Here is a 25676-nt window from a genome sequence, read left to right as displayed (position 1 = left end):
TTCTAATAATTATTTATTTTATGCCAAAAAAGTAAAATATAAGAAAAAAAATTTTTTCTACTTACAAAAATTTTTGAATTTATTTTTCATTATTCTCTGCAATTAAATTTGTATTATCCGTAAAAAAATGTTTATTATTTTAAAATTTATAGGAATAACAAAAAAAAAAAAAAAATTAAAGAAATTCCAAAAATTTTTAGAAATTTGTCAATTTGTATTTTTTTCAAAAAAAAAAAAAAATAAAATAAAATAAAATAGAAAAAAAATTGAAAATTTTCCAAAAAAAAGATAATTTTCAATTTTTTGTCGAATTGAAATTTTTTAATTTTTTTTATTTCCGGTTTGACTGAAATTTAATTCTCTGTTGTGTGTGTTTTTTTCGTGTGAAGTTTGAATTTTTTTTTAGATTTTTTTGTCAAAATATTTTCAAAAGTGCAATTTTTTTTTTCGACAAATGTAATTTTAAATTTTATTTTTTTTTCAAAATTTCATGTATATTTTCGATTTACCAAAAAAAAAAAGAAAAAAATAATGGAGAGGAGGGATTTATTTTCATTTTTTTTTTCCTTTCATTAAAGAAAAAGTCATAATCACAATTTCATTTCCCATAGTACAATGTGCGCGTCATTACTATTTGGATCCTTGGAATAATTATTAATCATTTGTTTATGATTTTTTTCAGTCTGTGTATTTAATTGCCGCCAATTAACATAACCACGACCACCCATTAATGTAAGCACTGTGCGTTTTGGTTGTTCTTGAATTGGCGTTTTTTGCATTTTTTTATTACCACTTTTCTTTTCATTACCCACTTTTTTTGCCGTAGGCACACCACCCTCCGCTCCTCCCCTTGCTCTGCCTCCTTCTCTCATTCCCTCCTTTAAACGATCCTTTCCTCCTCCTACTCTCGTAATTGATTTTTCATTTCTACTGGGCGTGGTCTTGTCAAAAGTGGGCGTTACTTTCTCCTCCCTTGGGGCGTGGCCTTCGATTCTAGGTGTGACTTTATCGAAAGTAGGCGTGGTTTTCTCCTCCCTATGGGCGTGACCTTCAATTCGGGGTGTGGTTTTTTCAAAAATGGGCGTTACTTTCTCCTCCCTTGGGGCGTGGCCTTCAATTCTGGGCGTTACTTTCTCCTCCCTTGGGGCGTGACCTTCGTTTCTAGGCGTGGTTTTATCCAAAGCAGGCGTGGCTTTCTCCTCCCTTTGGGCGTGGCCTTCACTTCTAGGCGTGGTTTTCTCCTCCTTGGGCGTGGTTCCACTTCTTTTCCACTCTCTATTACCATCATAGGGACCATTACGACTCGCCGTACTGCTATTGCGTGATAATTTACCAGTTTTTAAACTTAAATTCTCCTCTGATCCTGAACTTGTATACAATGAACTTGCATGTGAATCAACTGACCAATTTGACAAATCCAATGAACGTGGACGTGTTATTTTCATTTGTAATCGACGATCCAATGTACTTACTTTATTTGGTATTGCCGCCAATTCAGGATCACTACGTCTTAATGTTTCATAAATTGGATCAATACCACCATTATTTTCTGTATCATAATCTTTAATATTCATTAAATCACCATATAAACCATAGACATCACAATTTTCACCAGAACTTTGTGAACTTGATGTTGAATTAGAGAGAAAATTCCCACCGCTACTACCTAAACCACGTGGTAATGTTTTTGAACCACGAAATTCATTAAATTTACCACGTTTACGTCTTAACATTACTGGACTTTCAGCTAATTGATGACGTAATTTTACTATAGAATTATTTTTTTTCTGTTGATTTGTTTCAATTTCTTCTTCTTCTTCTTCGTCGTCGTCGTCGTCGTCGTCGATGTCTTCTTGTTCTAATTGTTCTAATTGATAATTTTGTTCATTCTCATCGTTTGTCCAATTATTACGAATTTGTGGTATCGCAAGTAAAAATGTGATTGGTCCAAAATGTGCATGATAAGAAATATTAACACGCCCTGAAATTATTGGCACGCCCTCGAGGCGTGGCAATGGAATTGTAAGACTAATACCACAATTTGTACCAACCCATAAAAGACCTTTACATGCCATTAATGCCGTTACTGTGACAATATGATTTTGATGATTTTGATAATTTTTATATTGTTGATTTTGATTCTCTGGCAATTTAATAACACGCATAACATTTGAGGCAATATTAATATCCTGTAAATGTTTAAATGTCTCAGTATGATATAAACAAACTGTACTTGAATTACGTAATGCCAACCATAAACCAACGCCTGAATGTGCCATTAATTTAACACTACCAACATGTTCATGTTGAACAGAAAAATTTTTACCCAATTCACCAGTTAGGGCATTAATAACCCAAACTTTTTTACCGCACGCCGCATAAACAGATGAATTTATTGGCATTAAACATGATGTTGGCTCATTATTTGGACCTAATTTAATAACAAGTGGTTCACGTAATTCCCAACTACCATGACAATTACGACGAAACATTAAAAGTGAACCATTATCAAGTGCAACAAATACATTGTCATAATGATATTTTATTTGTGTTACGGCGCCATTAACGGTGAATTTATCAATTTCCTCATGTTTCTCAGGTTCATTGGCATGATAAATGAATAATTTACGTGAATCAGTGCCAAACCAAATTGTATCGCTTATTAAACCGGATGTCTCACCTGGTAAACCTTTGACAAATTCCATTGCTGTCACGGGAGTTTCAAATAAATCAAATGTTGCTATTTGTTTTAGTGATGTATTTGAAGCGGTTGTTGATTGATTGAATATTGTCACGTGACTCGATATATCGTCACCGGTGCATATCCAGAGATAACTTTGATGACGACCACGTCGACGGGTTGGTTTTGGATTTTGAGTTGTGTAATAACATCCGCAACGTACCTGAAAAGGATTTTTTTTTTTTTTTTTTAATCTCAATACAATTATTTGTTATTTTTCTAATTTTGAAAGGAAATTAGGAAAATTTTTGTAGTTTTTTTTTTTGGATGTAATTCGCTAAAAACTTTTTTAAATAAAATTCAAAATGAAATTTTGTATTTTTTAAATTCAACATTAAAGTAAAATGAAAATATTTGTATTTTTTTTTTTAAATGCAATTCTAAAAATTTCTATTTTTTAAATTCAAAATTGTAAAAAAAATGTAACATTTCTATTTTTTAAATTCAAAAATTCCAAATGAAACCTAAAATTTGTAGGTATTTTTTAAATAAAAATTCCAAAATAAAAACGAAATTTTGTATTTTTTAATTCCAAAAATAAAACAAAAATTTTTGTATTTTTTAATTCCAAAACTAAAACTAAAAATTTATTTATTTATTTTTTTATTCAATTCTAAAAATAAAAGGAAAATTTCAATTTTTTAAATTTAATTTCAAAACAAAATGAAACTTTGTATTTTTTCAATTAAACTTCAAAGCAAAATGAAAATTTGTATTTTTTAGATTCAATTACAAAATGAAAAAAAAAAAAAATTTGTATTTTTTTAAAATCTAACCAAAACGAAACGAAAATTTTTATTTTTTAAATTTAAAATTGTAAAAAAAATCTAAAATTTCTATTTTTTAAATTCAAAAATTCCAAAAGAAACCTAAAATTTGTATTTTTTAATTCCAAAACTAAAACTAAAAATTTTTGTATTTTTTTTTTCAATTCTAAAAATAAAAGGAAAATTTCAAATTTTTTAAATTTAATTCAAAAACAAAATGAAACTTTGTATTTTTTCAATTAAACTCTAAAGCAAAATGAAAATTTGTATTTTTTAGATTCAATTCCAAAAAGAAAAAAAAAAAATTTGTATTTTTTAAATTCAAACCAAATTGAAACGAAAATTTTTATTTTTTCTCTTTCAATTTGAAGACAAATAAAAAAATTTTATTATTTTTTTAATTCAATTCTAAAACAAAATGAAACTTTGTTTTTTTTCAATTAAACTCTAAAGCAAAATGAAAATTTGTATTTTTTAGATTTAATTCCAAAAAGAAAAAAAAAATTTGTATTATTTGGATGCAATTCTAAAAACAAAAAGAAAAAATTGTATTTTTTTAAATACAATTCCAAAAGAAAAGTAATTTTTAAAATTACAAAAAATTCAAATTTTTGAGTTTTTATTCGAAACTTTTTTTTAAATAATTGAATTTTTAAAATTACAAATTTTTGAAAAATAATTGAATTTCAAAAGATTTTGTTAAAAAATTGAATTTTCGAATAGTTATATTTCAAATTTCCGGAAATAATTAAAATTTTCGAAAAATATTATAAAAAATCATTAAAAAAATAATTGAATTTTTGGAAGAGTTTTAAATTTTAAAAATAATTAAATGGAAATTTTTAAAAATAATTGAATTTTATATTACTTTTTAATTTAAATTTTTGGGTAATTTTTTTTTTGTATTCTTTTTTTTTAATTTTAAACAATTATTCGAATTTCATAAAATTTTTAATTGAAAAATAGTTTTAAAATAATTAAATTTAAAATGAAATTGATTAAAATTATTAAAAATAATTGAATTTTAAAAGAACTGTTGAATTTTTTTTTGTTAGAAATAATTGAATTTCAAAAGATTTTCTTAAATTTCAGATATGAAGGAATTAATTAATTAATTTATTTATTTATTTAAATAATAATTAAATTTTACAGAATTAAAAATAATTGAAGTTTTGAAAATTTTTGAAAATAAATTAACTTATTTTGATTTTGAATTTAAATTTTTGTGTAATTTTTGAGTTGCTGAAGAATTTATTAGAAATTAAAGACAAAAATTAAATTTTCAAAATATTTAATTGAAAAATATTTTCAGAAAATTAAATTTTTGAAGAATATATTATAAAAATTATTTTTAAAAAATTTAATTTTTGACTAATTTTCTAATTTTTTTTTTTTTTTTAAAAAAAAGATTTTGACTAGTTATATATAAAATTTTGAAAAATTAATTCAATTTTTAGACCTTTATTGAAATTTTTAGAAAATAACGAAATTTTTGATTGATAATAAATAATTTAATTTTTGTCCTTTTTTTAAATAATTTTTTTATTTTTATTAATTTCTATTAAAATTTTTGAAAATTCAATTCTTTGCTAAATTAAATTAAAATTTTTGGAAAATAATTGAAATTTTTCGACAAATTACAATTAAAAATTTTTTGCCTAATTTTCATTTAGATTTAAAAAATAATAATAATAAGTTTTCGACAAATTCTAATTAAATTTTTGAAAAATAATTGAATTTTCAAAGAATATTATAGAAATTATTGAATATAATTGAATTTCAGAAAATTTATATTTTAAATTATTAAATAACAAAATGTTTTAGATGAAAAAATTTTTAGAAATAATTAAATTTTACATATATATATGTTATTAAATTGAAATAAATTTTGAAAATAATTAAAATTTTCCGAAAAAATTTACAATTCAAATTTTGTGAAAAATAATAATTGAACTTGCAAGTGATTTTGAGAATGAAAATTATTGATAATTTTATTTGCAAATTTAGTATTAAATTATTTAACAATTATTGAAATTTCGCATAAAAAACTTTTTAATTAAAAAAAAAAGGATTTAAGATTAATTTAAATTTTGTAAAGAATTTTATTAAAATTATGGAAAATAATTGAATTTTTGAATTGTTACAATTCAAAAAATTTTTTTTTTTGGAAATAATTGAAATTTTCCCAGAGAATATTATAAATAAATCATTAAAAAAAAAAAAAAAAAATAATTGAATTTCAAAAAAAAAAAAAGTTTTAGATGAAAAATTTTAGAAATAATTAAATTAATAGAAGTTTTTAAATTGAAATTTTGAAAAATAATTGAATTTTAAATGTTTTTTTAAAATTAAAATTTTTGGTAATAAAGAAAATTAAAAAGAAATTTAAATAAAGCTCAAAAAAAAAAACTAAAATAAAGAAAACAAAAAAAAAACTGAAATAAAGAAAATAAAAAAAATTATAATTTCTTTTAAAATTTTGTCAATTTTTTACAACAGGAAAAGAAATCAAAAAAAAAAAAAAAAAGAAAAAAAAATCCTAAAAATGTAATTACAAAAAAATAAATTATATTTATTTTGTTACTCACTTCGGTTTGATGTTGCGATTGATAAACAAGCTGTGAACTGACAAATAGAGGCATTTTTGTCGATGGTCTTTGTTCTTGCTCAGGCACTTCCCATGATGGCGAATTATTTGGATCGAGCGCCAATTGAGCGAGTCTCAATTCGGTGATCCAATCTTTTTTCACTAGTGGATTATCAGTTTGAAATGTATACATTTGTCCCTGTTTTGTCATTAATTGAAGACAACAACTGTCGGCCCAAATCATTACTTCATCTTTTTGTTGAATTGACGATTGAATTGATTGAAGAAGTTGTTTCGTTGTGTCCAATGTCATTCCCTGGGGAATATGAAAAAAATTTTATTTTTTTTTTGATTATAATTTAATTATAATAATTATAATTAAAATTTCATATTTTTTAATTACAAATAATTATTCCATAAACGTTTTTTTTTCAATTTTTCAAAATTAAATTTTCACAAAATTTCATTTTTATATGAATTTTTACTTAACTTAAATTTTTAGCCATCGAATTTTTGTTTCACAGAATTTTTTTTTTTTTTTTTTCAATGACTTATTATTTAAAAAGAATTTTAATTTAATTAAATTCTAATTTAACAGAATTCTCATTCAATTGAATTTTATTTGATTGACGAATTTTTCAAATTGACAAAAATTACAAATTAAAAATTCGATCAATTGGAATTTTTGTAAATTAAAAATTCGAATCAAATAAATTTCGATTGAATGAAAGAATTTTGTTAAATTAATTTGAAATTTGATTGAATGAGAATTTTGTTGAAATTAATTGAAATTCGATTGAATGAGAGAATTTTGTTAAAATTAAAATAAAATTCTCTATAATAAAAAAGACGGGAAATAAATAATATTTCAATAAATTTAAATAGAGAAAATTAATGAAATTAAAAGAAAAAAAATTGTTACATCGTAATTTCCTTTAAGTTGAGCGATCAAATCATTGATTCTTGACATAACTTCATAATCGTGCATAAGATCATTCATCTCAGCGCAAAGACTATCAGCGCCAAGTTGACCGCTTTCGCCACTTCTATCAGATCGAAGACTATTTCCTTTATTAAGACCCGCTGTTAATAATCGACTGAGCGTTGGCGACGCACTTGTGTCTTGAATCTGCAAGAAAAAACAAATTTTAATTATATTTTATGAGGTAATCAAAAAAAAAATATTATATTAAAAATATAATTTATAAAGAATATATAGATGTAAAAAAAAAAAAAAAAGTTACCTCAACTTCTGACACAGGATGCGTCCATTTCAGTGTTAGTCTTTCGTTTCCGGAAAAATCCTCCGTGGCACGTGACGCCACGGAAACGCAGACAACCAAATCATTTAATAAAAGAAGACGTCTTCTCTTTGATTTTGTAATCATTCCATTTTGATTGAATTCCTGAAAATAAATTTATTATTTTATTTTCTATCCCTTTTTTTGCCACTGAAAAATTGTTTGTTTTTTTTTTCTCATTGAAAAGCAAAGATTTTTTTCATTAAACTATAATAAATATAAAAATGGGACAACAATGGGTTTGAGAGAAAATTTCAAAAAAAAAAATTTCTTCTTTACTATAATGATTAATTTTTTTTTTGTTGTTTCAAATATATTTGTTTTTTTTTTTTTTTTTTTTTTGCTAACTTACCAATTGAGTGACGTCGTCTTCTCTAATCAGGTACCTGGATGACGATGAAAGTGGTCGATGTGACAATTTTCCCGACACTTGTCGAAGCATCTCTTTGAATGCTTGAAATTGTTCGGCCTCTCGTTTTCTCTCGTTTAACATTTCCGCTAAACTCTCGAGTTGCGTTAAAGCCAATTGTAATGACATTCTATCGTGATGTCCATGTGGTGTGTGTTTCAATAAGTCCTTGCAAAAAAAAAAAAAAAAAATCAATAATTAAGTTTCTTTTTTATCCCCCATTTAATAATTTAATTAATATTTACCATTTACTAGAATTTGATTTAAAAAAAATGTTTTATTTAATTAATAAAATTTACCATTTACTAGAATTTTATTTAAAAAAAAAAAAAATTTTTTTTTTAATTTAATTATTCACAAAAATTTACTTTATATACTAATAAAAAAGAAAATTGAATTTTCTATTAGTTACAAAATTTATTTTATTTACTAAAAAAAAAAAAAAAAAGAAAATTGAATTTTTATTATCCACAAAATTTAATTTATTTTTTTCCTAAATTTATAAATATTTTTATCTCATATTTTATAGAAATCTGTTTCTCAAGTAAGAAAATTTTCCACAAAAAAAAAATCAAACTTACTTGTAAAAATAGAATAAATTGCGGAAACCTTTGAACCGGTTTCACCATCAGTCCAAAAAATGATAATCTGTCGTGAGCGCTAATTTGTTTCACCTGAAAAAAAAAAAAAAAAATTTTTAGAAAATTATAAATTCCTTCGTTTGTTTATAAATAAAAAATATTTTTTTTTCTTTTAAAAAACGTTTACAAAAATTTTTATTATTCCTTGAAAAATGTAAATATTTTTTCTTTTTTAATTTTTAATTCATATTATTATTTTAATTTCAATTCAATTCATAGACATAAAAAATAGAAAAAAAAATACCAAAAAATATTTTTAAAAAATACAAAAAAAAATATAAATACAATATAAATAAAACAAAATAAACAAATTTTGTTAAAATTTAAATACTTTTTTTTTTGAAGAAGTAAATTTATAAATTTTGTACAAAAAGAATTATAATGCTTTGAAAATTTGAAATTTTAGAAATTTGCAAAATTTTTGAAAAAGATTTGAATTATTATTTTTTTTTTTCGATTAGATGAGAGAGAGAGAGAGAGACACGTGCCTTGAAAAAATCGGCGAGTGCAGTCTTTCGTTTTGATTCTTGTTTAGCGAGATCCATTGCCACTGAGAAATTATTGATAAAATCACTATAAATATCAAGGACAATTGCTTTACTGAAACTTGCAACAAAAACATCGCCAAGTTTCTCGTCTTTGTCCCATGATCTTACGCATTCAGCTAACGCAATGCGAAATAAGGTGTGGCATTGGAGAATCTCAGGAAGTCGATGAAACAATGTCGCTATCTTTGATTGACTTAAAATTGGCGGCGACGACACTTCCAATGGTTTTTTGTAATCCTAAAATGCAAAAAACAGAAAAATTAAAATTCACAATAAAAAAATTGTATAATAAAAATTAAATTCGAAAACAAAATTTATATTTTTTAAATTTAATTCCAAAACGTAAAACTATTTATACTTTTTCTGTTTCTACTATTCTAGTTTTTTTTTTTTTATATTATTTTGCTCCAGTTTTGAAATTTGAAAAATGAAAATTAAAAATAAAGAAAAGGAAAAATTAATTATTTCAAATTAAAAATTCTCCAAATAATTAAAAAAAAAAAATCAGATACAATTTTTGAATGAAAATTAATATCAGATAAATATTTTCTTGTTATTTTGCTAGTTTTGAAATTTGAAAATTTAAATTAAAAAAAAAAAAAAATTAATATTTATTTATTTATTTATTTAAGTAGTAGAAAATAAATTATTAATTATTAATTATTAAATTAAATTTGAAATTCTTGCAAAATAAGAAAAAATTGGCTATAATTTTTGATGAATGAAAAAAAAAATTTTTTCATAGAAAACTAAAATGAAAAAAAAAGAAAAATTTGAATAATTTTAAATTAAATTTTTTTTTTTTTGTGCAAAATAAAAGAAAATTGGCTACAATTTTTGATGAATGAGTAAAAAAAAATGAAGAAAAATAGAATTAAATTCTAAAAACAAAAAGGAAAATTTGTATTTTTTAAATTTAATTCCAAAACAAAAAGAAACTTTGTATTTTTTAATTCCAAAAATAAAACTAAAAATTTTTGTATTTTTTTTTTTGTTTTGTTTTTATTCAATTCTAAAAATAAAAGGAAAATTTCAATTTTTTAAATAAATAAAATTTTATATAAATAAATATAAAATATAAATATATAAATATAAATATAAAATTGAATTTTGGAAGAGTTTTAAATTTCAGAAATAATTAAATTGAAATTTTTAAAAATAATTGAATTTTAAATTACTTTTTAATTTAAATTTTTAGTAATTTTTTTTTTGTATTCTTTTTTTTTTAATTTTAAACAATTATTGAATTTCATAAAATTTTTAATTGAAAAATAGTTTTAAAATAATTGATATAATATAATAAAAATTCAATTCGAAAACAAAAAAGGAAAATTTATATTTTTTAAATTCAATTCCAAAAAGTAAAACTATTTATACTTTTTCTGTTTCTACTATTCTATTTTTTTTTCTATTATTTTGCTCGAGTTTTGAAATTTGAAAAATGAAAATGAAAAATAAAGAAAAGAGGAAAAATTAATTATTTCAAATTAAAAATTCTCCAAATAATTAAAAAAAAAATCAGATACAATTTTTGAATGAAAATTAATATCAGATAAATATTTTCTTGTTATTTTGCTAATTTTGAAATTTGATAATTTAAATTAAAAAAAAAAGAAACAAAAAAAATAATTTAATATTAAATTAAATTTGAAATTCTTGCAAAATAAGAGAAAATTGGCTACAATTTTTGATGAATGAAAAAAAAAATTTTTTCATAGAGAACTAAAATGAAAAAAAAAGAAAAGAAAGATAAAATTTGAATAATTTTAAATTGAATTTTTTGCAAAATAAAAGAAAATTGGCTACAGTTTTTGATGAATAAAAAAAAAAAATGAAGAAAAATAGAATTAAATTTTTTTCAAAAACAAAAAAAAAAAAAAAAAGAATAAATACTTACATTAACGAGCCTTTGTAAAGTGGAAACATAACTATTCTCTGAGTGAACAATCGCTGCGATAATATATCGGCGTTTTAATTGTTGCGCCGTTAAATTCGAAGGCGCAGGTGGCAAAGAAGGTGGAACTTGTCGTCGTTGTTGAATTGTTTGAAATTGTCCTAATGCTCCACTTTCTTCTTCCACCTAGGAAAAAAAAAAAATCAAAATAATAATAAATAAAAATACAAAAAAAAATACCCAATAATAAAATAATAATAATTAATAATAATAATAATAATAATAATAATAATAAAATAATAATACCTTATAATTAATAATAATATTAATAAAAATAATAACAATAAAAAAAAATAACGAAAAAGTTAGTTTTTTTGAAAAAAAATAATTTGTACAAAAATTAATTTTACAAAAATCTACTTGTGCCATCGAATAGATTCAATTAATCCAAGAATTGATGAGAAAAAATTAATTTTGCAATTTTTATTAAAGAAAAAAGTCGCGAAGTGAGGAAAAATGGCGGAAATTTCACTTTCCATCTCGAGAAATTTTTTGCGAATAAATACCAATGGTAAAAACATAGAAATGTAAAATTTTAACCAATTTTTTACTACTCAATGGCAAGAATATTATTTCTTAGTGTTATTTTTTTTCTAAATATTATTCCTAAAAATATAGGTAAGAGGTTAGAATTTTCCAAAATTTCGTAAAATTTAAAAATTATTCTTACAAATCGATTCTTGCCATTTAATAGATTCAATTTATCCAAAAATCAACGAGAAATAATTAATTTTGCAATTTTTATTAAAGAAAAAAGTCGCGAGATGAAGAAAAATGTCGGAAATTTCCCTTTCCACCTCGGGAATTTATTTGCGAATAAATATCAATCGTAAAAACAAAGAAAAGTAAAATTTTAACAAATGTTTACTACTCAATGGCAAGAATATTTTTTCATAGTTATGTATTTTTTTCTAAATATTATTCCTAAAAATATATGTAAGAGGTTAGTTTTTTTTCCAAAATTTTGTAAAATATAAAAATTGTTTTTTTAATCGATTCTTGCCACCGAATAGATTCAATTAATTCAAGATTCAATGGAACAAAAATTAATTTTGTAATTTTTATTAAAGAAAAAAGTCTTGAGGTGAGGAAAAATGGCGGAAATTTCCCCTTCCACCTCGAGAATTTATTTGCAAATAAATATCAATCGTAAAAACATAGAAAAGTAAAATTTTAACGAATGTTTACTACTCAATGGCAAGAATGTTATTCCTTAGTGGTTTTTTTTTTTCTAAATATTATTCCCAAAAATATACGTAAGAGGTTAGTTTTTTTTAATTTTGTAAAATTTTGAAAATTGTTTTTATAAATCGATTCTTGCCATCGTCTAGATTCAATTAATCGAAGATTAAAAGAGAAAGAATTATTTTTGCATTTTTTGTTAAAGAAAAAAGTCACGAGGTTAGGAAAAATGGCGACCATTTGTCCGTTACAATCTCGAGACTTTATTTTGATCATAAAAACCAATCGTACAAAAAGCAGAAAGATGCAAAATTTTAACAAATGTCTACCATTCAATGGCAATAATAATTTTAACTAATGTTTATTCTAAATATTATTCTCCAAAAAATATACGTAAGAGGTTAGAATTTTCCAAAATTTTGTAAAATTTAAAAATTGTTCTTACAAATCGATTCTTGCCATTTAATAGATTTAATTTATCCAAAAATTAACGAGAAATAATTAATTTTGCAATTTTTATTAAAGAAAAAAGTCGTGAGGTGAGGAAAAATGGCGGAAATTTTCTCTTTCAACCTCGAGACTTTTTTTGCGTATAAAAACGAATCATAGAAACATAGTGATGTAAAATTTTAATCAATATCTCCTAGACAATGTCAAGAATATTTTTTAGTGTTTCTTTTTTTTCAAAAAATTTAATCCCAAAAATATACTCAAATAGGTTAGAATTTTCCAAAATTTTGTAAAATTTAAAAATGTTTTTTACAAATCGATTCTTGCCATCGTATAGCTTCAATAAATCCAAGAATCAAAGAGAAAAAATTATTTTTGCAATTTTTATTAAAGAAAAAAGTCACGAGGTGAGGAAAAATGGCGGCCATTGGCCGTTTTCAGCTCAAAAAAAAAATTTTTTTGCCAATCTTTTGTAAATAACGTAATATAATTATTAATTTTAGATAAAAAAAAAAATGTTCTTTTACAATAAAAAATTCAAAAAATAGTTTAAAAAAAGGGAAATTTTTTTCAAAATATATCTAATTATTATTAATTTTTTTTGATTAAAAATAAAAAAAAATTTACCTCACAAAGTTGAGGCATCTGAGGTGGTTTCACGGGACTCGTTAACGAGACCGTGTCCGATGTATCGACATCATATTGATGTGGCGATCCTCTTCGAATGCTGAACCATCTTAAAATTCTTCCCTGACTGCATGGCTCCAATGATTCCGGACTACTAATCCGCATATTTTGTGATCGCCATTTATCGCAAAGCGTTCGCGCTTTATGAATTGTATTTCTCAATTGACAATTGCTCCTTTAAAAAAAAAATATATATATATTTTTATTAAATAATAAAAACATATTTAAAAAAATTTATTACTTTTTTCTTTTTTTTTTAAAAAACCAATTTTTTTAAATTAATAAAATTTAAAAAAAATTGGTAGTTTCTAAAAATTATGAAAAATTATTTTATCAAATTTTTTAGTTTTAGAAAAAAAAATAAAAAAATTTTTTCTAAACTAATTTCAAAAATTTTAAATAAAAATTGCATTAAATATAAAAATTAAATTAATAAAAAATACGAAGTAAAATTTTTTTTTTAATATACTCACTTAATACTGACACTACTTTTTTCACTTTCCTCGTCAGAGGAAAGATCGTGATCGGATGCTGAGCACCAGGAATCTTCGCTCCTCGCTGATCGCGTCGACGTATTGGATCCAATTGGCTCCATTGGAAGACGTTGATGTCTACTATGTTGACTGACAGTGTCCATTGCAATTGGTCCCACGTCATCCCATGATCGACACCTCGACCTTGGTTCGTCTGCAAAAATTCCAAAAAAAAGGAGGATGGTCAAAAATTTAATTTTCAAAAAAGGTCTTTATGACCTAAAAAATGGACAAACACAAATTTTTCAGTCTTAAAATTAGAAAAAATCATTAAAAATTAAAAACTTTTTGGTATTATGAAATAAATTTTTGAAAATGTCATTTTTGAAATGACCAAAAATTTGGGCAACACACAAATGCGACCAAAAATGACCCAAAATTGGAGAAAATCATTTGGAGAAAAAAAAATTATGCAAAATTTGTAAATTTCAAATCATCTTTAGATAAACACTGGTTGGACAGAAAATGACCGAAATTGGACAAACGTTTTTTTAAAACCGAAATGACCTAAATTGACCTAAAATTTTGCAAAGTCATAGAATACAAAAATTATCAAACATTTTTAATATATTTGCCCAAACTTGATATTAGAAAAGTTAATTTGAAAATGACCTTAATTTGGGCAAACGTAATTTTCACCAAAAATAACTCGAATTTTGGGGCAAATTTTTAGAATATGAAAAAATTATCACAATTGAGTAAACACACATGACACCAAAAATCACCAAAAAAGGATAAACTTCCTCAAGACCTAAATTGACCAAATTTTGTGCAAATTTATAAAATATAATGAATGTCTAAATTTAAACAAAAAAAATTATTCCAAAAATAACTAAAATTGGGTTAATAAAGTAGAGACCTGAATTGACTTTAGGTCAAAATTAAAAAATATGAAAAGTGACAAACATTAGACAAATTTTAATAAGTCCGAAAATGACCTGGATATAAAAGAAGTAGCGTGAGACCAAAAAATACCAAAGGGAGGAAACTTACTGGAGACCTAAAATGACCCAAATTTGGGCAAAATTTTAAAATATCATAAATGACGAAATGTAATAAAAATTTCTTTAGACCAAAAATTACCAAAATTGGTATAACTCACTCGAGACCAAAATTGACCTTATATAGGTCGAAATATTAAAATATGGAAAATGACTAATATTGGACAAACTTTTAGAAGACCAAAAAAGTCCTAAATCCAAACAAGGAAAAGTAAGGCCAAAAATTACCAAAAATAGGGCAAACTACCTTAAGACCTAAATTGACCTAAATTTGGGCAAATCAAAAATATTCCAAATTTTCACAAAATTCGTTTTTTACCTAAATTGACCAAAAATTGGGCAAATTAACTCGATATCTAAAATGACCTAAATGTGGGCAAATGTATAAAATATGGAAAATGACCAATATTGGAAAAATTTTCATAAGATATCGAAAAAGTCTTAAATTCAAACGAACTCGCGTGAGACCTAAAATGACCAAAAAAGGGCAAACTACCTCGAGACCTAAATTGACCTAAATTTGGGCAAACTAGTAGATGAAAAATGTTTCGAAATTTCACAAAATTCATGTTAGACCTAAAATGACCAAAAAATTGATCAAACTAAAATTATACTGGAAAATAAAAAAAAATTACTAGTAAGATTAAAAATAAAATAAAATAAACGAAAATAATTCTGAGAAAAATGCGAGAATAATATAGATAAATAATAATGTAACGTGAAATAATAAACAATAATCACAATCGTGTGTGGAATGACGAAACTCTGGTTTTGTAAATTTATTCGCAATATTGTTTATGTGTGTGTGTGTGTGTGTGATTTTTTTTTAGACAATTTGTTCCGGACATAAGGCCATAGAAGACAAACTGCTTTAGTATATATGAGATAACTAGAAAAAGCTGGCGCAACCGGCTTTAAAGAATTTTAAAACTATGTATGTAGATCCAGCTCGCGTGGGTCGTTCATGACATCTCAACGACTAGGTTACGAGTATCAACACAACATTTATAATTGCATATATATATGTATAACATTTGGTCATTTTTTTGCATTTATAAAAAAACAAAAATATAAATATATAATTTTTCATCTCAACAAATACCAATATATATATATATATATATATATATATATATATATATATATATATATATATATATATATATATATATATATATATAATATATAATAATAATAATAATAATAATAATAATAATAATAATAATAATAATATGAATAAAACCGCAAAGTAATAGACTCATTGATATTTCCGGATGTCGAGTATCTTCTCGGTCCATAATTAATCTCTCCCACTTCCGCTTTCGAAAGGAAATGATGGGACATTGTTCGCATAATTTGTTTGACTAATTTCCATATCAGCAAAACCCCTCTCAACTATTTTCGGAGAATTTTTTTTGTTCTTTTTTTTTTTTTTAATTTATTTTTTTTACAAAAAGAAAAAGAAAATTACACAATTTTATTTATTTCCATTTAAAAAAAATTTTTTTTTTGCAATAATAAATAAATTAATTAATTTATTTACAAAACTTGTTTTTTAAATGGTAAATTTTTTTTAAAAAATATTTTTTTTACTGTGCAGAAAAATTATAGATTATGTTACGCATGCGCAGTAATATTATGAGTCTTAAACAGATGCGCAGTAGCTTTTTTGTACATATACGCATGCGCAGTAAATCTATAATCCTTTTTTGCATGCGCAGTACATCTATGATGCATATTTTTTATGCGCAGTAATTTTGTGAAACATATACGCATGCGCAGTATATCTACAAAGCTTGTTTACATGCGCAGTAGATCTATAATACTTGTTTATATGCGCATTAGTTTTGTGATGGATATGCGCATGCGCAGTTCATCTATAATGCATCTACGCATGCGCAATAGATCTGTAATGTTTGTTTGCATGCGCAGTACATCTATAATTGCATATTTCTATGCGCAGTAGATCTATAATGCATGTTTACATGCGCAGTAGCTTTATCATGCATATACGCATGCGTAGTAGATTTGTAGTGCTTGTTAGAATGCGCAGCAGCTTTGTAATGTAAATACGCATGCGCAATAGATCTATAATGCTTGTTTATATGCGCATTAGTTTTGTGGTGGATATGCGCATGCGCAGTTTATCTATAATGCATCTACGCATGCGCAATAGATCTGTAATGTTTGTTTGCATGCGCAGTACATCTATAATGCATGTTTACATGCGCACTAGCTTTATCATGCATATACGCATGCGTAGTAGATCTGTAATGCTTGTTAGAATGCGCAGTAGCTTTGTGATGTAAATACGCATGCGCAGTAGATTTGTAAAGTATATACGCATGCGCAATACATCTATAATGAATGTTTGGATGCGCAGTAGTAATTTACGCATGCACAATAAGTTCTATACCTTGTAAAAATGCGCAATAGTGTCATATAAAATCGTAAAATTGCTCAGTAAAACTAAAACCAATTATTATATTATAATTTGAAACTAATTTTCTTTTTTCCTTCTTCCCCTATTTTTGAATTTCTCATAACGAAACATTGACTTTGACCTTATAAAATGTGTTGGTATTTTTTTTACACACACACACACACACCAATACAATAACTCCCCGATACGATGTTGGGATTTATTTATTCAAACGTTATATTTTGAGGTCTCAAGTTTGGAAAAGACTAATAATAAAGTTCATCATGTCTAAACAAAAATGAAGATCTGGAATTCGTCTTGTATTATCCAGTAGGCGAGAGAGGAAAAATAAAAAAAGGATTATGGATGATGATTCGTGTCGAGGTAACTTAACCAATTTTTTTTTTCTCTGGCCTCGAATCTTTTTGAGATTCCGAGGCTAAAATATATTGACTTACGATGACAAGAGAGTGAGAGAGAAAGAAAGAAACGATTCTTGTATCTCTCTTTCATTTTTTTTTCTTTCTCTCTCTCTCACACAAAACACACTCTGTTGTGTGTTTTCTATCTTTTTTTTTCTTATGGTGCAAGAAACTCTCTGTCCTTGTAACGTTTTATAATTTAATCTATACTGGCTTCCTTCTTTACAGTTTGTTAAGAAGGAAAAAAGAAAACATTTAGAGGTGATATATCGATTGGCAAACACTCATAACGATACAAAAATGATTTTGATTTTCTTTTTTTTTTAAGGTTCAATGACTTATTTGGAGAGCAAGAGAGAGAGAAAAGAAAATAAAAAATTTTTTTTTTTTTTTTAATTTTTTTTTTTTAATGTAAGTAATTTTTGAGGTTATGATATTGGGAAAAAGTAGCTTTTTCTATTTTTGATCAGTTTCAACATTAAAAATTGTCCTAAATAGGTCTTTTTTTATAAAAATAAAAATTTGTAAAATTGAATTTTTCTTCAATTCTACACTCTTTTTATAAACTTTGTTTTCAGTGCTCTTTTGTAACCTTAGCCCAATTTTGGTCATTTTTGACCTACTTTGCCCAACTTTGTCCAATTACGGTCAAACTTCAAAAATATTCCACCAAATTCGTTTTTTTCAGTATGTGTAATTTAGTTCTTAATTTATTCGTCTTAATGAAACATTTTTTAAATTATATTGTTAAATTTATCCAGTTTCTTGTCCTATTTTGTCCCAATTTGTCCAATTTTGGTCAAATTTCAAAAATGTTCAAAAAAAATATCTATTTTCAATAATTAGTTTTATTGCAATGCAAAATATATTTTGAATAAAATTAAATTTGTCCAATTTTGGTCAATTTGAACATAAAAAATTGTCCAAAATAGGTCTCTTTTTATAAAATAAAAATGTAAAACTGATTTTTTTTTCTATTATTTTAACTTTTCTTTTGTTAATCATGTTTTTATTATTCCTTTTTAATCTTTGACCACTTTTAGCTATTCTTGCCCTATTTTGTCCAAATTCGTCCAATTTTGGTCAAATTTCAAAAATTCCCATAAACATCGTCATTTATAACATACAAAATTAATTTTTTGCAATGAAAAATATATGTCAAGCAGAATCAAAATTGAATTTGTCCAGTTTTAGTCAAATTCAAACATTAAAAATTGTCCAAAATAGATCTTTTTATAAAAATTAAAGTATAAAATTGTATCTTTTATTTTACCTTAATTTTTTTTATAAACAATCGACACTTATTATTGTTCCTTTCTTAATATTTGCCCAATTTTTGACCAATTTTGACCAACTTTGCCCAAATTCAGGACAAATTAAAAAAAATTCTCCAAAAAATAGTTATTTAAAATATGTAAAAACTTTTTATACAATAAAAATTATATTTGAAAAATACCATTTTTTAATTTGTGCAATTTCAATTAATTCCAACATCAAAAATTGACCAAAATAGGTCTTTTTTACAAAAATCAAAAGTATTAAATTGTTTTTTTTTATTCAATTCTTTCTGTTCTATTTGTAAATCTTTCTGTTTATTGTTTCTTTATTTATGTTTGCCCAAATTTGTCCATTTTTGCCCAATTTGGTCAAATTTCGAAAAGTTTCGAAAAAATCGCTATTAACAATATGTAAAATTTATTTTTTGCAATAAAAACTATATTTTGTACATAATTAATCTGATTTTGTCCAAATTTGATCAATTCCGACAAAAAAAAATTGTTCAAAATAGGTCTTCTTTATAAAAATCAATGTTTATATTTGCTTTTCTTCCTAATTCTACGTCTTCTTTTTATTAATCACGATTTCTATTGATCTTTTCTTAATATTTGCCCTATATTGACCAATTTTGACCAACTTTGCCCAATTTTGGACAAATTTTAAAAAGTTTCCAAAAAATCGCTAATTAAAATATGTAAAATTATTTTTTTGCAGTAAAAACTTTATTTTGAATATAAATAATTAGAATTTGTTCAAATTCGATAAATTTCTACATCAAAAATTGGCCAAAAATAGGTCTTTTTTTATCAAAATCAAAGCGTAAAATTGTTTTTTTTTTCAATTCTACCTCTTCTTTTTATAAATTTGATTTTTATTGATCTTTTCTTAATGTTTGACCAATTTCGACCAATTTTGACCAACTTTGCCCAATTTTGGGCAAATTTCAAAATTTTTCCAATTTTCCAAAAAAAATTATTATTTTTTTTTTTATCTTTTTATCAAAATTAAAGTGTAAGATTGTTTTTTTTTCCAATTCTACCTCTTTTTTTTATGAATCTTGATTTTTATTGATCTTTTCTTAATGTTTGACAAATTTCGACCAATTTCGACCAATCTCGATCAATTTTGACCAACTTTGCCCAATTTTGGACAAATTTTAAAAAGTTTCCAAAAAATCGCTTATTAAAATATGTAAAATTGTTTTTTTGCAATAAAAACTTTATTTTAAATATAAATAATCAGAATTTGTTCAAATTCGATAAATTTCTACATCAAAAATTGGCCAAAAATAGGTCTTTTTTTATCAAAATCAAAACGTAAAATTGTTTTTTTTTCTAATTCTACCACTTCTTTTTATAAATCTTGATTTTTATTGATCTTTTATTAATGTTTGACCAATTTCGACCAATTTCGACCAATTTTGGCCAACTTTGCCCAATTTTGGTCAAATTTCAAAATTTTTCCAATTTTCCAAAAAAAAATTATTATTTACAGTATGTAAATTTTTTTTTTTTCCAAATTATCTCAATGAAAAATTATATTTTGAATGAAAGAAAAAAAAAGAAATAATAATGCGAATAAAATTGAGAGGTCATTGGAGCCGGTGACTGTGTGATAATCACGAATCTCAAAGGGGGAAGTACTCTTTGGCAACGACCTCAACGAGATCAAAGTGTTTTATAGAACATAGTTGGGGTTCGTAGCGTGTGAGCCATTTAGGTTGGCAATCGTTTCTTTTTTAAACGCGCATTATATCCTCTTCTCTAAATAAAAATTTTTTTCTCTCTCTCTCTCTCTCGTGTGTGTGTGTGTATGTAAAAAACTACATAATCAAGAGCTTCTTTTTTTAATTTTTATTTTTACTCTTTTTAAAGAGTCGCAACTATAATAAGTGACGCATTTACGTGGTAATTAATTCCCTCGTCACTTTATATATATATATAGAGACATAATCGTGACAATTATCATATAATGTATTGGTGGCGCTGTGTGGTGTGTTTGCGCGGGTGCCATTGACGAGAGGAAATGCTGCATTCGCTAGACTGCAAAAACACGCTGATACCAAGTAAATCTGATATTATCGTCTTCTCAAGAATTGCATTTAATATATTCTCTCACTTCAATCGGGTCCAAATGACAATTTATCATTATTTTTATTATTACTTTATTTAATCAATAAATAATTAATAAAAATAAATAAAAATAAACCAAAAAAAAAGTTTGATATTTTTTTAATTAAATTATTTATTATTATTATTATTATTATTTTACTATTACCTATATATTTTATAATAATAATAATATATTATTATTTATGAATAATAAATTAAATAATATTTTATTAAATAAACAAAATATATTTTTATTATTTTATTTATTTTATTTTTATTTATTTAAAAAATTCAAATTTAAAGAATATAGTTTATAATTCTTTTGGGCATCTTTTGTTTTGATAATAATTAATTTTGTAAAGTACAGTGAAAAAAAATTAACAAATTTTTTAATTAAAAAAAAAATTTTTTCCCCTTTTTTTGGAAATAAAATTTAAAAAAAAAAGAAAAATAACTCTTTTTTTTCATCAAACAAAGAAAATCACAATTTTCTTATTGCTCACACTCACACATACTTAAGACCTTTGGACTTAGGAACTAATCTAAACAAAGAAAACAAATCTCGACTCACTTGTGTCCCTCGAAAATGAATAAAAAAAACAGAAATAAAAAGAAAAACATAAAAAAAAAAATTATCGTACATTCACGCCCATTATACATAAAAATGTAATTTGCAAAAGAAGAAAAAAAAAAGACACTTTTTATTCAAAATTTCACGTAAATTGCAAAAATAAATAAATTTTTTTTTTTAAATTTGACAATTTTGCAAAAAATTTGAAGAGAAAAAAAAATTATGTATACTGACAAAATTTTGTTTATTTAAAACCAAATATAATTTTTATTTAAATAAATTAAAAATACAAAAAAAAAAAATTTCTTAACAGTTATATATTTGTTTAAAATTAAAATTTTGTTTGGATTAACTAAATTTTGTTGCGAATAAAAATTTCTATTAAAAAAAAAAAAAAATTTTTTGATTTTGTTTAAAAATAAAAGTGTTTAGCAGAAAACAAAAATTTGATTTGTTTCGAGAGAAAAATTTTTTTTGCGCACTAAAAAAAAAAAAGTTTCTCTGTCTGAATTTTGTAATTGGAAAAAAAAATTTTTTTTTGAAAATTAATAAAAAAATTTTTATTTTTCACCTAAAAGGGACAAAATATAGTAAATAAATAAAAATATACATAATTTAATTAACCTTTTTTAATAATATAATTTAAATAATTTTTTTTTTTTTTAATAATTCCAAATAATATAAAAATTGCCGAAAAAAAATTACCACTTTTGAATTATTTATTTATTTTTGACACTCGTATTTATTTTTTAATTTAATTCACGTTTTTTAATTAATAATTTAATTAACAATTTTTTGTAATTAACATTTTTTAAATTTTAATGAAGATAAAATTTTTTTTAAAAAAATAATTCCATATGAAAATTCCATAAAATCGCCTCAATTAAAAATTTACCTTTTTCCAATTATATTCCTCCAATTTTACATTGTAAAAAATAAAACCATTTGGTCCAGATGCGAATTTAATCTCACTTTAAAAAAAAAGAAAAAAAAAAAAAAATTTCAATCTCGTTGACCTTTAAAATGATTCACAACACTTTTGTCAGTATGAAAAAAAAAAAAAAAAAACGTCACAAATTTGTCCTTAAAAATTGCGCATGATTCGCAAAGGTGTAATTATTTCCAATACACACACACACAAACACAAATTTATTTTATTTTAATTCTTTGGTTTCGTAAAAAATTATTTTTTGTTTTAATTATTAAAATTATTTTCAGAAAAAAAAGGTGCACACAACTTTAAACTTCACAGGACATTTTTGAACTGGCGGCGATTTTTTTTCACCCATATCGGCAAGAGAGAGAGAGAGAGAGAGAGAGAGAGAGAGAGAGAGAGAGAAAAGAGAGTGCAAATAAAAATAAATAAAAAAAAAATAAATACGAGAGTGTGTGAGAGAGAGGGGGAGAGAGTGAAAGATAAAAAAAAAGAGACAACAAAGCGACCTGCTTGGTCAGGCAACACGATCGACACTATTCTCTCTCTTCAAGTTACTCCGCGACTCTTTCTCGTTGCACCAACTGCCCACACGAGGAGAGCAAAACGTACGCCTACTATGATTCTTTTTACGAGTGTATATATATATATATATATATATATATGCATACGCACGATCAGACTGACAAACATTGCATGGTTTAAAAAAAAGTTATGTCATCCTATTATAAGAGGCTGCGCGATATATGTGGAAAAAAAAGAATAACAAAAGGGACAAAATATATAAATTTCGATAGGGGCGAAAATTTATTTATTTATTTATTTTTTTTATATAAAAGAATTTTTAATTGACATTACAGTGAGATAATGAAAATCGACAGATGTGATACTTTTTTATTTATAGTTTGAAATAGTTATTCAGTTAATAATAATAATAATAATAATAATAATAATAATAATAATAATAATAATTTTTTAGTTATTAATTTCGTTTAAATTTTAAATTAAAATTTTTTTAAAATTTATTTTCTATAATAATAACAATTATAATTAATAATTTTAATTATAATTATTACGTAACGTAAACAAATGTAAGAAAAAAATTATAGCTTCCTTGGGCTAAATTTTTTTATATTTTTAATATCAAAATTCATTATAAACGACCCCAAAAACCCCTCCAGTAACAAGTTACAGGCGAATTTAAACAATTTTACATTTTTTCTAGTGCCATATTGAATCCGCCATTTTGAGTTTTGAAAAACTAACATCAAATTCGTAATCAGAGACCCCAAAAACCCCCGAGTAACAAGTTTTATGCGAAATTGACGAAATATGCAAAAAAAAGTCCGCCATATTGGATCCGCATTTTTCAATTTTAAAAAACTAACATTAAATTCGTAATCAGCGACCCCAAAAACCCCCGAGTAACAAGTTTTAAGCGAAATTAACGAAATATGCAAAAAAAGTCCGCCATATTGGATCCGCCATTTTTAATTTTAAAAAACTAACATCAAATTCGTAATCAGCGACCCCAAAAACCCCCGAGTAACGAGTTTCAAGCGAATATAAACAATTTTACATTTTTTCTAGTGCCATATTGGATCCGCCATTTTGAATTTTGAAAAACAAACATCAAATTCGTAATCAGCGACCTCAAAAACCCCCAAGACACGAGTTTTCAGCGAATTTAAACAATTTTACATTTTTTCTAGTGCCATATTGGATCCGCCATTTTGAATTTTAAAAAACTAACATCCAATTCGTAATCAGCGACCCCAAAAATCCCCGTGTAACAAGTTTCAAGCAAATCCGATCAATTTTCGAAAAATTTATCCGCCATATTGGATTCGACATTTTGAATTTTCGAAAACTGTTGTCTGATTCGTAATCAGTGACCCCAAAAACCCACGGGTTACAATTTTCAAGCAAATCCGATAAGTTTTGAAAAAATTTTCCCCAAATGATGATTTTTATCAATTTTGAAAATATTTTTTTTTACTATACTGGATCCGCCATTTTGAATTTCGTAAAACTAATCTGAAATTCGTATTCAGCGACTCTAAAAACCCCCGAGTAACAAGTTTCAAGCGAATTTAATCAATTTTACATTTTTTTCTAACGCCATATTGGATCCGCCATTTTTAATTTTGAAAATCCGATGCCAGATTCATAATCAGCGACCCAAAAAACCCCCGAGTGACAAGTTTTAAGCAAATTGGCTATACTTTATAAAAATCGTTCGACATTTTTGATTTTTGAAGATCCATCAATCGATTTGCATTTTTCTTGGAAATCATTTGACTCGGGTGTTTTCGTAATAACCGAATACAAATCGATTGATGGATCATAAAAAAATCAAAATATCGGATGATTTTAACAAAGTTTAACCAATTCATTTGAAACTTGTTACTCAGGGGTTTTCGGGGTCGCTGATTACGAATTTGGCATCGGATTTTCAAAATTCAAAATGGCGGATCCAATATGGCGCTAGAAAAAATGTAAAATTCATTAAATTTGCTGGATTCTTACTACTCGGGGTTTTTCAAGGTCGCTGATTTCGAATCCGTTGTTGGATTTTCAAAATTCAAAATGGCGGATCCAATATGGCGGACGAAAAAATTTTAAAATCACTAAATTTACCTGAATTTTGTTACTTGGGGGTTTTCGTGGTCGGTGATTACGAATTCAATGTTGGATTTTCAAAATTCAAAATGTCGGATCCAATATGGCGGGCAAAAAAATTTTAAATTCACTTAATTCACCTGAATTTCGTTTCTCTGGGATTTTCGGGTTTGCTGAACACGAATTCAATATTAGATTTTCTAAATTCAAAATAGACTCAATATGAGAAAAATGTTTAAAAAAAAATTTGCCAAATTCATTCAATATTGTACACGAATTTAGAAAAACTTTTTCAATTCATCGGGAATTTGTCACTCGGGGGTTTTTAAGGTCGCTGAATTCAAATCCGATATTAGATTTTCAATATTCAAAATCGCGGATTCAAAATGGCATAATGAAATTTTTTCAAATTCACCTAATTTTTCTGTATTTTGTTATTCAGTGGTTTTTTCAAGGTCACTCAACACGAATTTGACATCAGATTTAAAAAATACAAAATGGTGGATCTAATACGAT

At 24.5% G+C, this 25676-nt stretch overlaps 1 protein-coding gene and 1 long non-coding RNA gene across 6 annotated transcripts in view; one reads left to right on the top strand and one right to left on the bottom strand.

Moving 5' to 3' along the window:
• Positions 1 to 228: 228 nt before the first annotated feature.
• LOC127290958 (rho guanine nucleotide exchange factor 10-like protein) overlaps positions 229 to 25676 on the bottom strand; it is a 49440-nt gene continuing 23992 nt past the window's right edge. For 3 of the 5 annotated variants that reach the window (XM_051319820.1, XM_051319821.1, XM_051319823.1), the window contains 10 exons: positions 13740 to 13953; positions 13207 to 13441; positions 10891 to 11073; positions 8934 to 9230; positions 8386 to 8478; positions 7748 to 7972; positions 7339 to 7500; positions 7017 to 7223; positions 6096 to 6410; positions 229 to 2903 (listed from right to left, as the gene is read on the bottom strand). In XM_051319820.1, coding sequence (XP_051175777.1) covers positions 591 to 2903; positions 6096 to 6410; positions 7017 to 7223; positions 7339 to 7500; positions 7748 to 7972; positions 8386 to 8478; positions 8934 to 9230; positions 10891 to 11073; positions 13207 to 13441; positions 13740 to 13953 — 4244 coding nt within the window. In that variant the 3' untranslated portion in view covers positions 229 to 590. Of the gene's footprint in view, positions 2904 to 6095; positions 6411 to 7016; positions 7224 to 7338; positions 7501 to 7747; positions 7973 to 8385; positions 8479 to 8933; positions 9231 to 10890; positions 11074 to 13206; positions 13442 to 13739; positions 13954 to 22499; positions 22830 to 25676 lie in introns of those variants that run through there. The other 2 variants (XM_051319822.1, XM_051319824.1) reach the window with 2 other exon arrangements.
• On the top strand, positions 18918 to 22939 carry LOC127290959 (uncharacterized). Its single transcript, XR_007844516.1, has 2 exons — positions 18918 to 20987; positions 22823 to 22939. It is a non-coding gene; the product is annotated as an uncharacterized LOC127290959 (long non-coding RNA).

The sequence above is a fragment of the Leptopilina boulardi genome, unplaced genomic scaffold, assembly GCF_019393585.1.
Source record: "Leptopilina boulardi isolate dan_hultmark-lab unplaced genomic scaffold, ZJU_Lbou_2.1 LbouV2_97, whole genome shotgun sequence".
NCBI classification, from domain to species: Eukaryota; Metazoa; Arthropoda; class Insecta; order Hymenoptera; family Figitidae; genus Leptopilina; species Leptopilina boulardi.
Note: the sequence above shows the minus strand (reverse complement) of the source record. Positions and strands in the feature narration are given on the sequence as shown.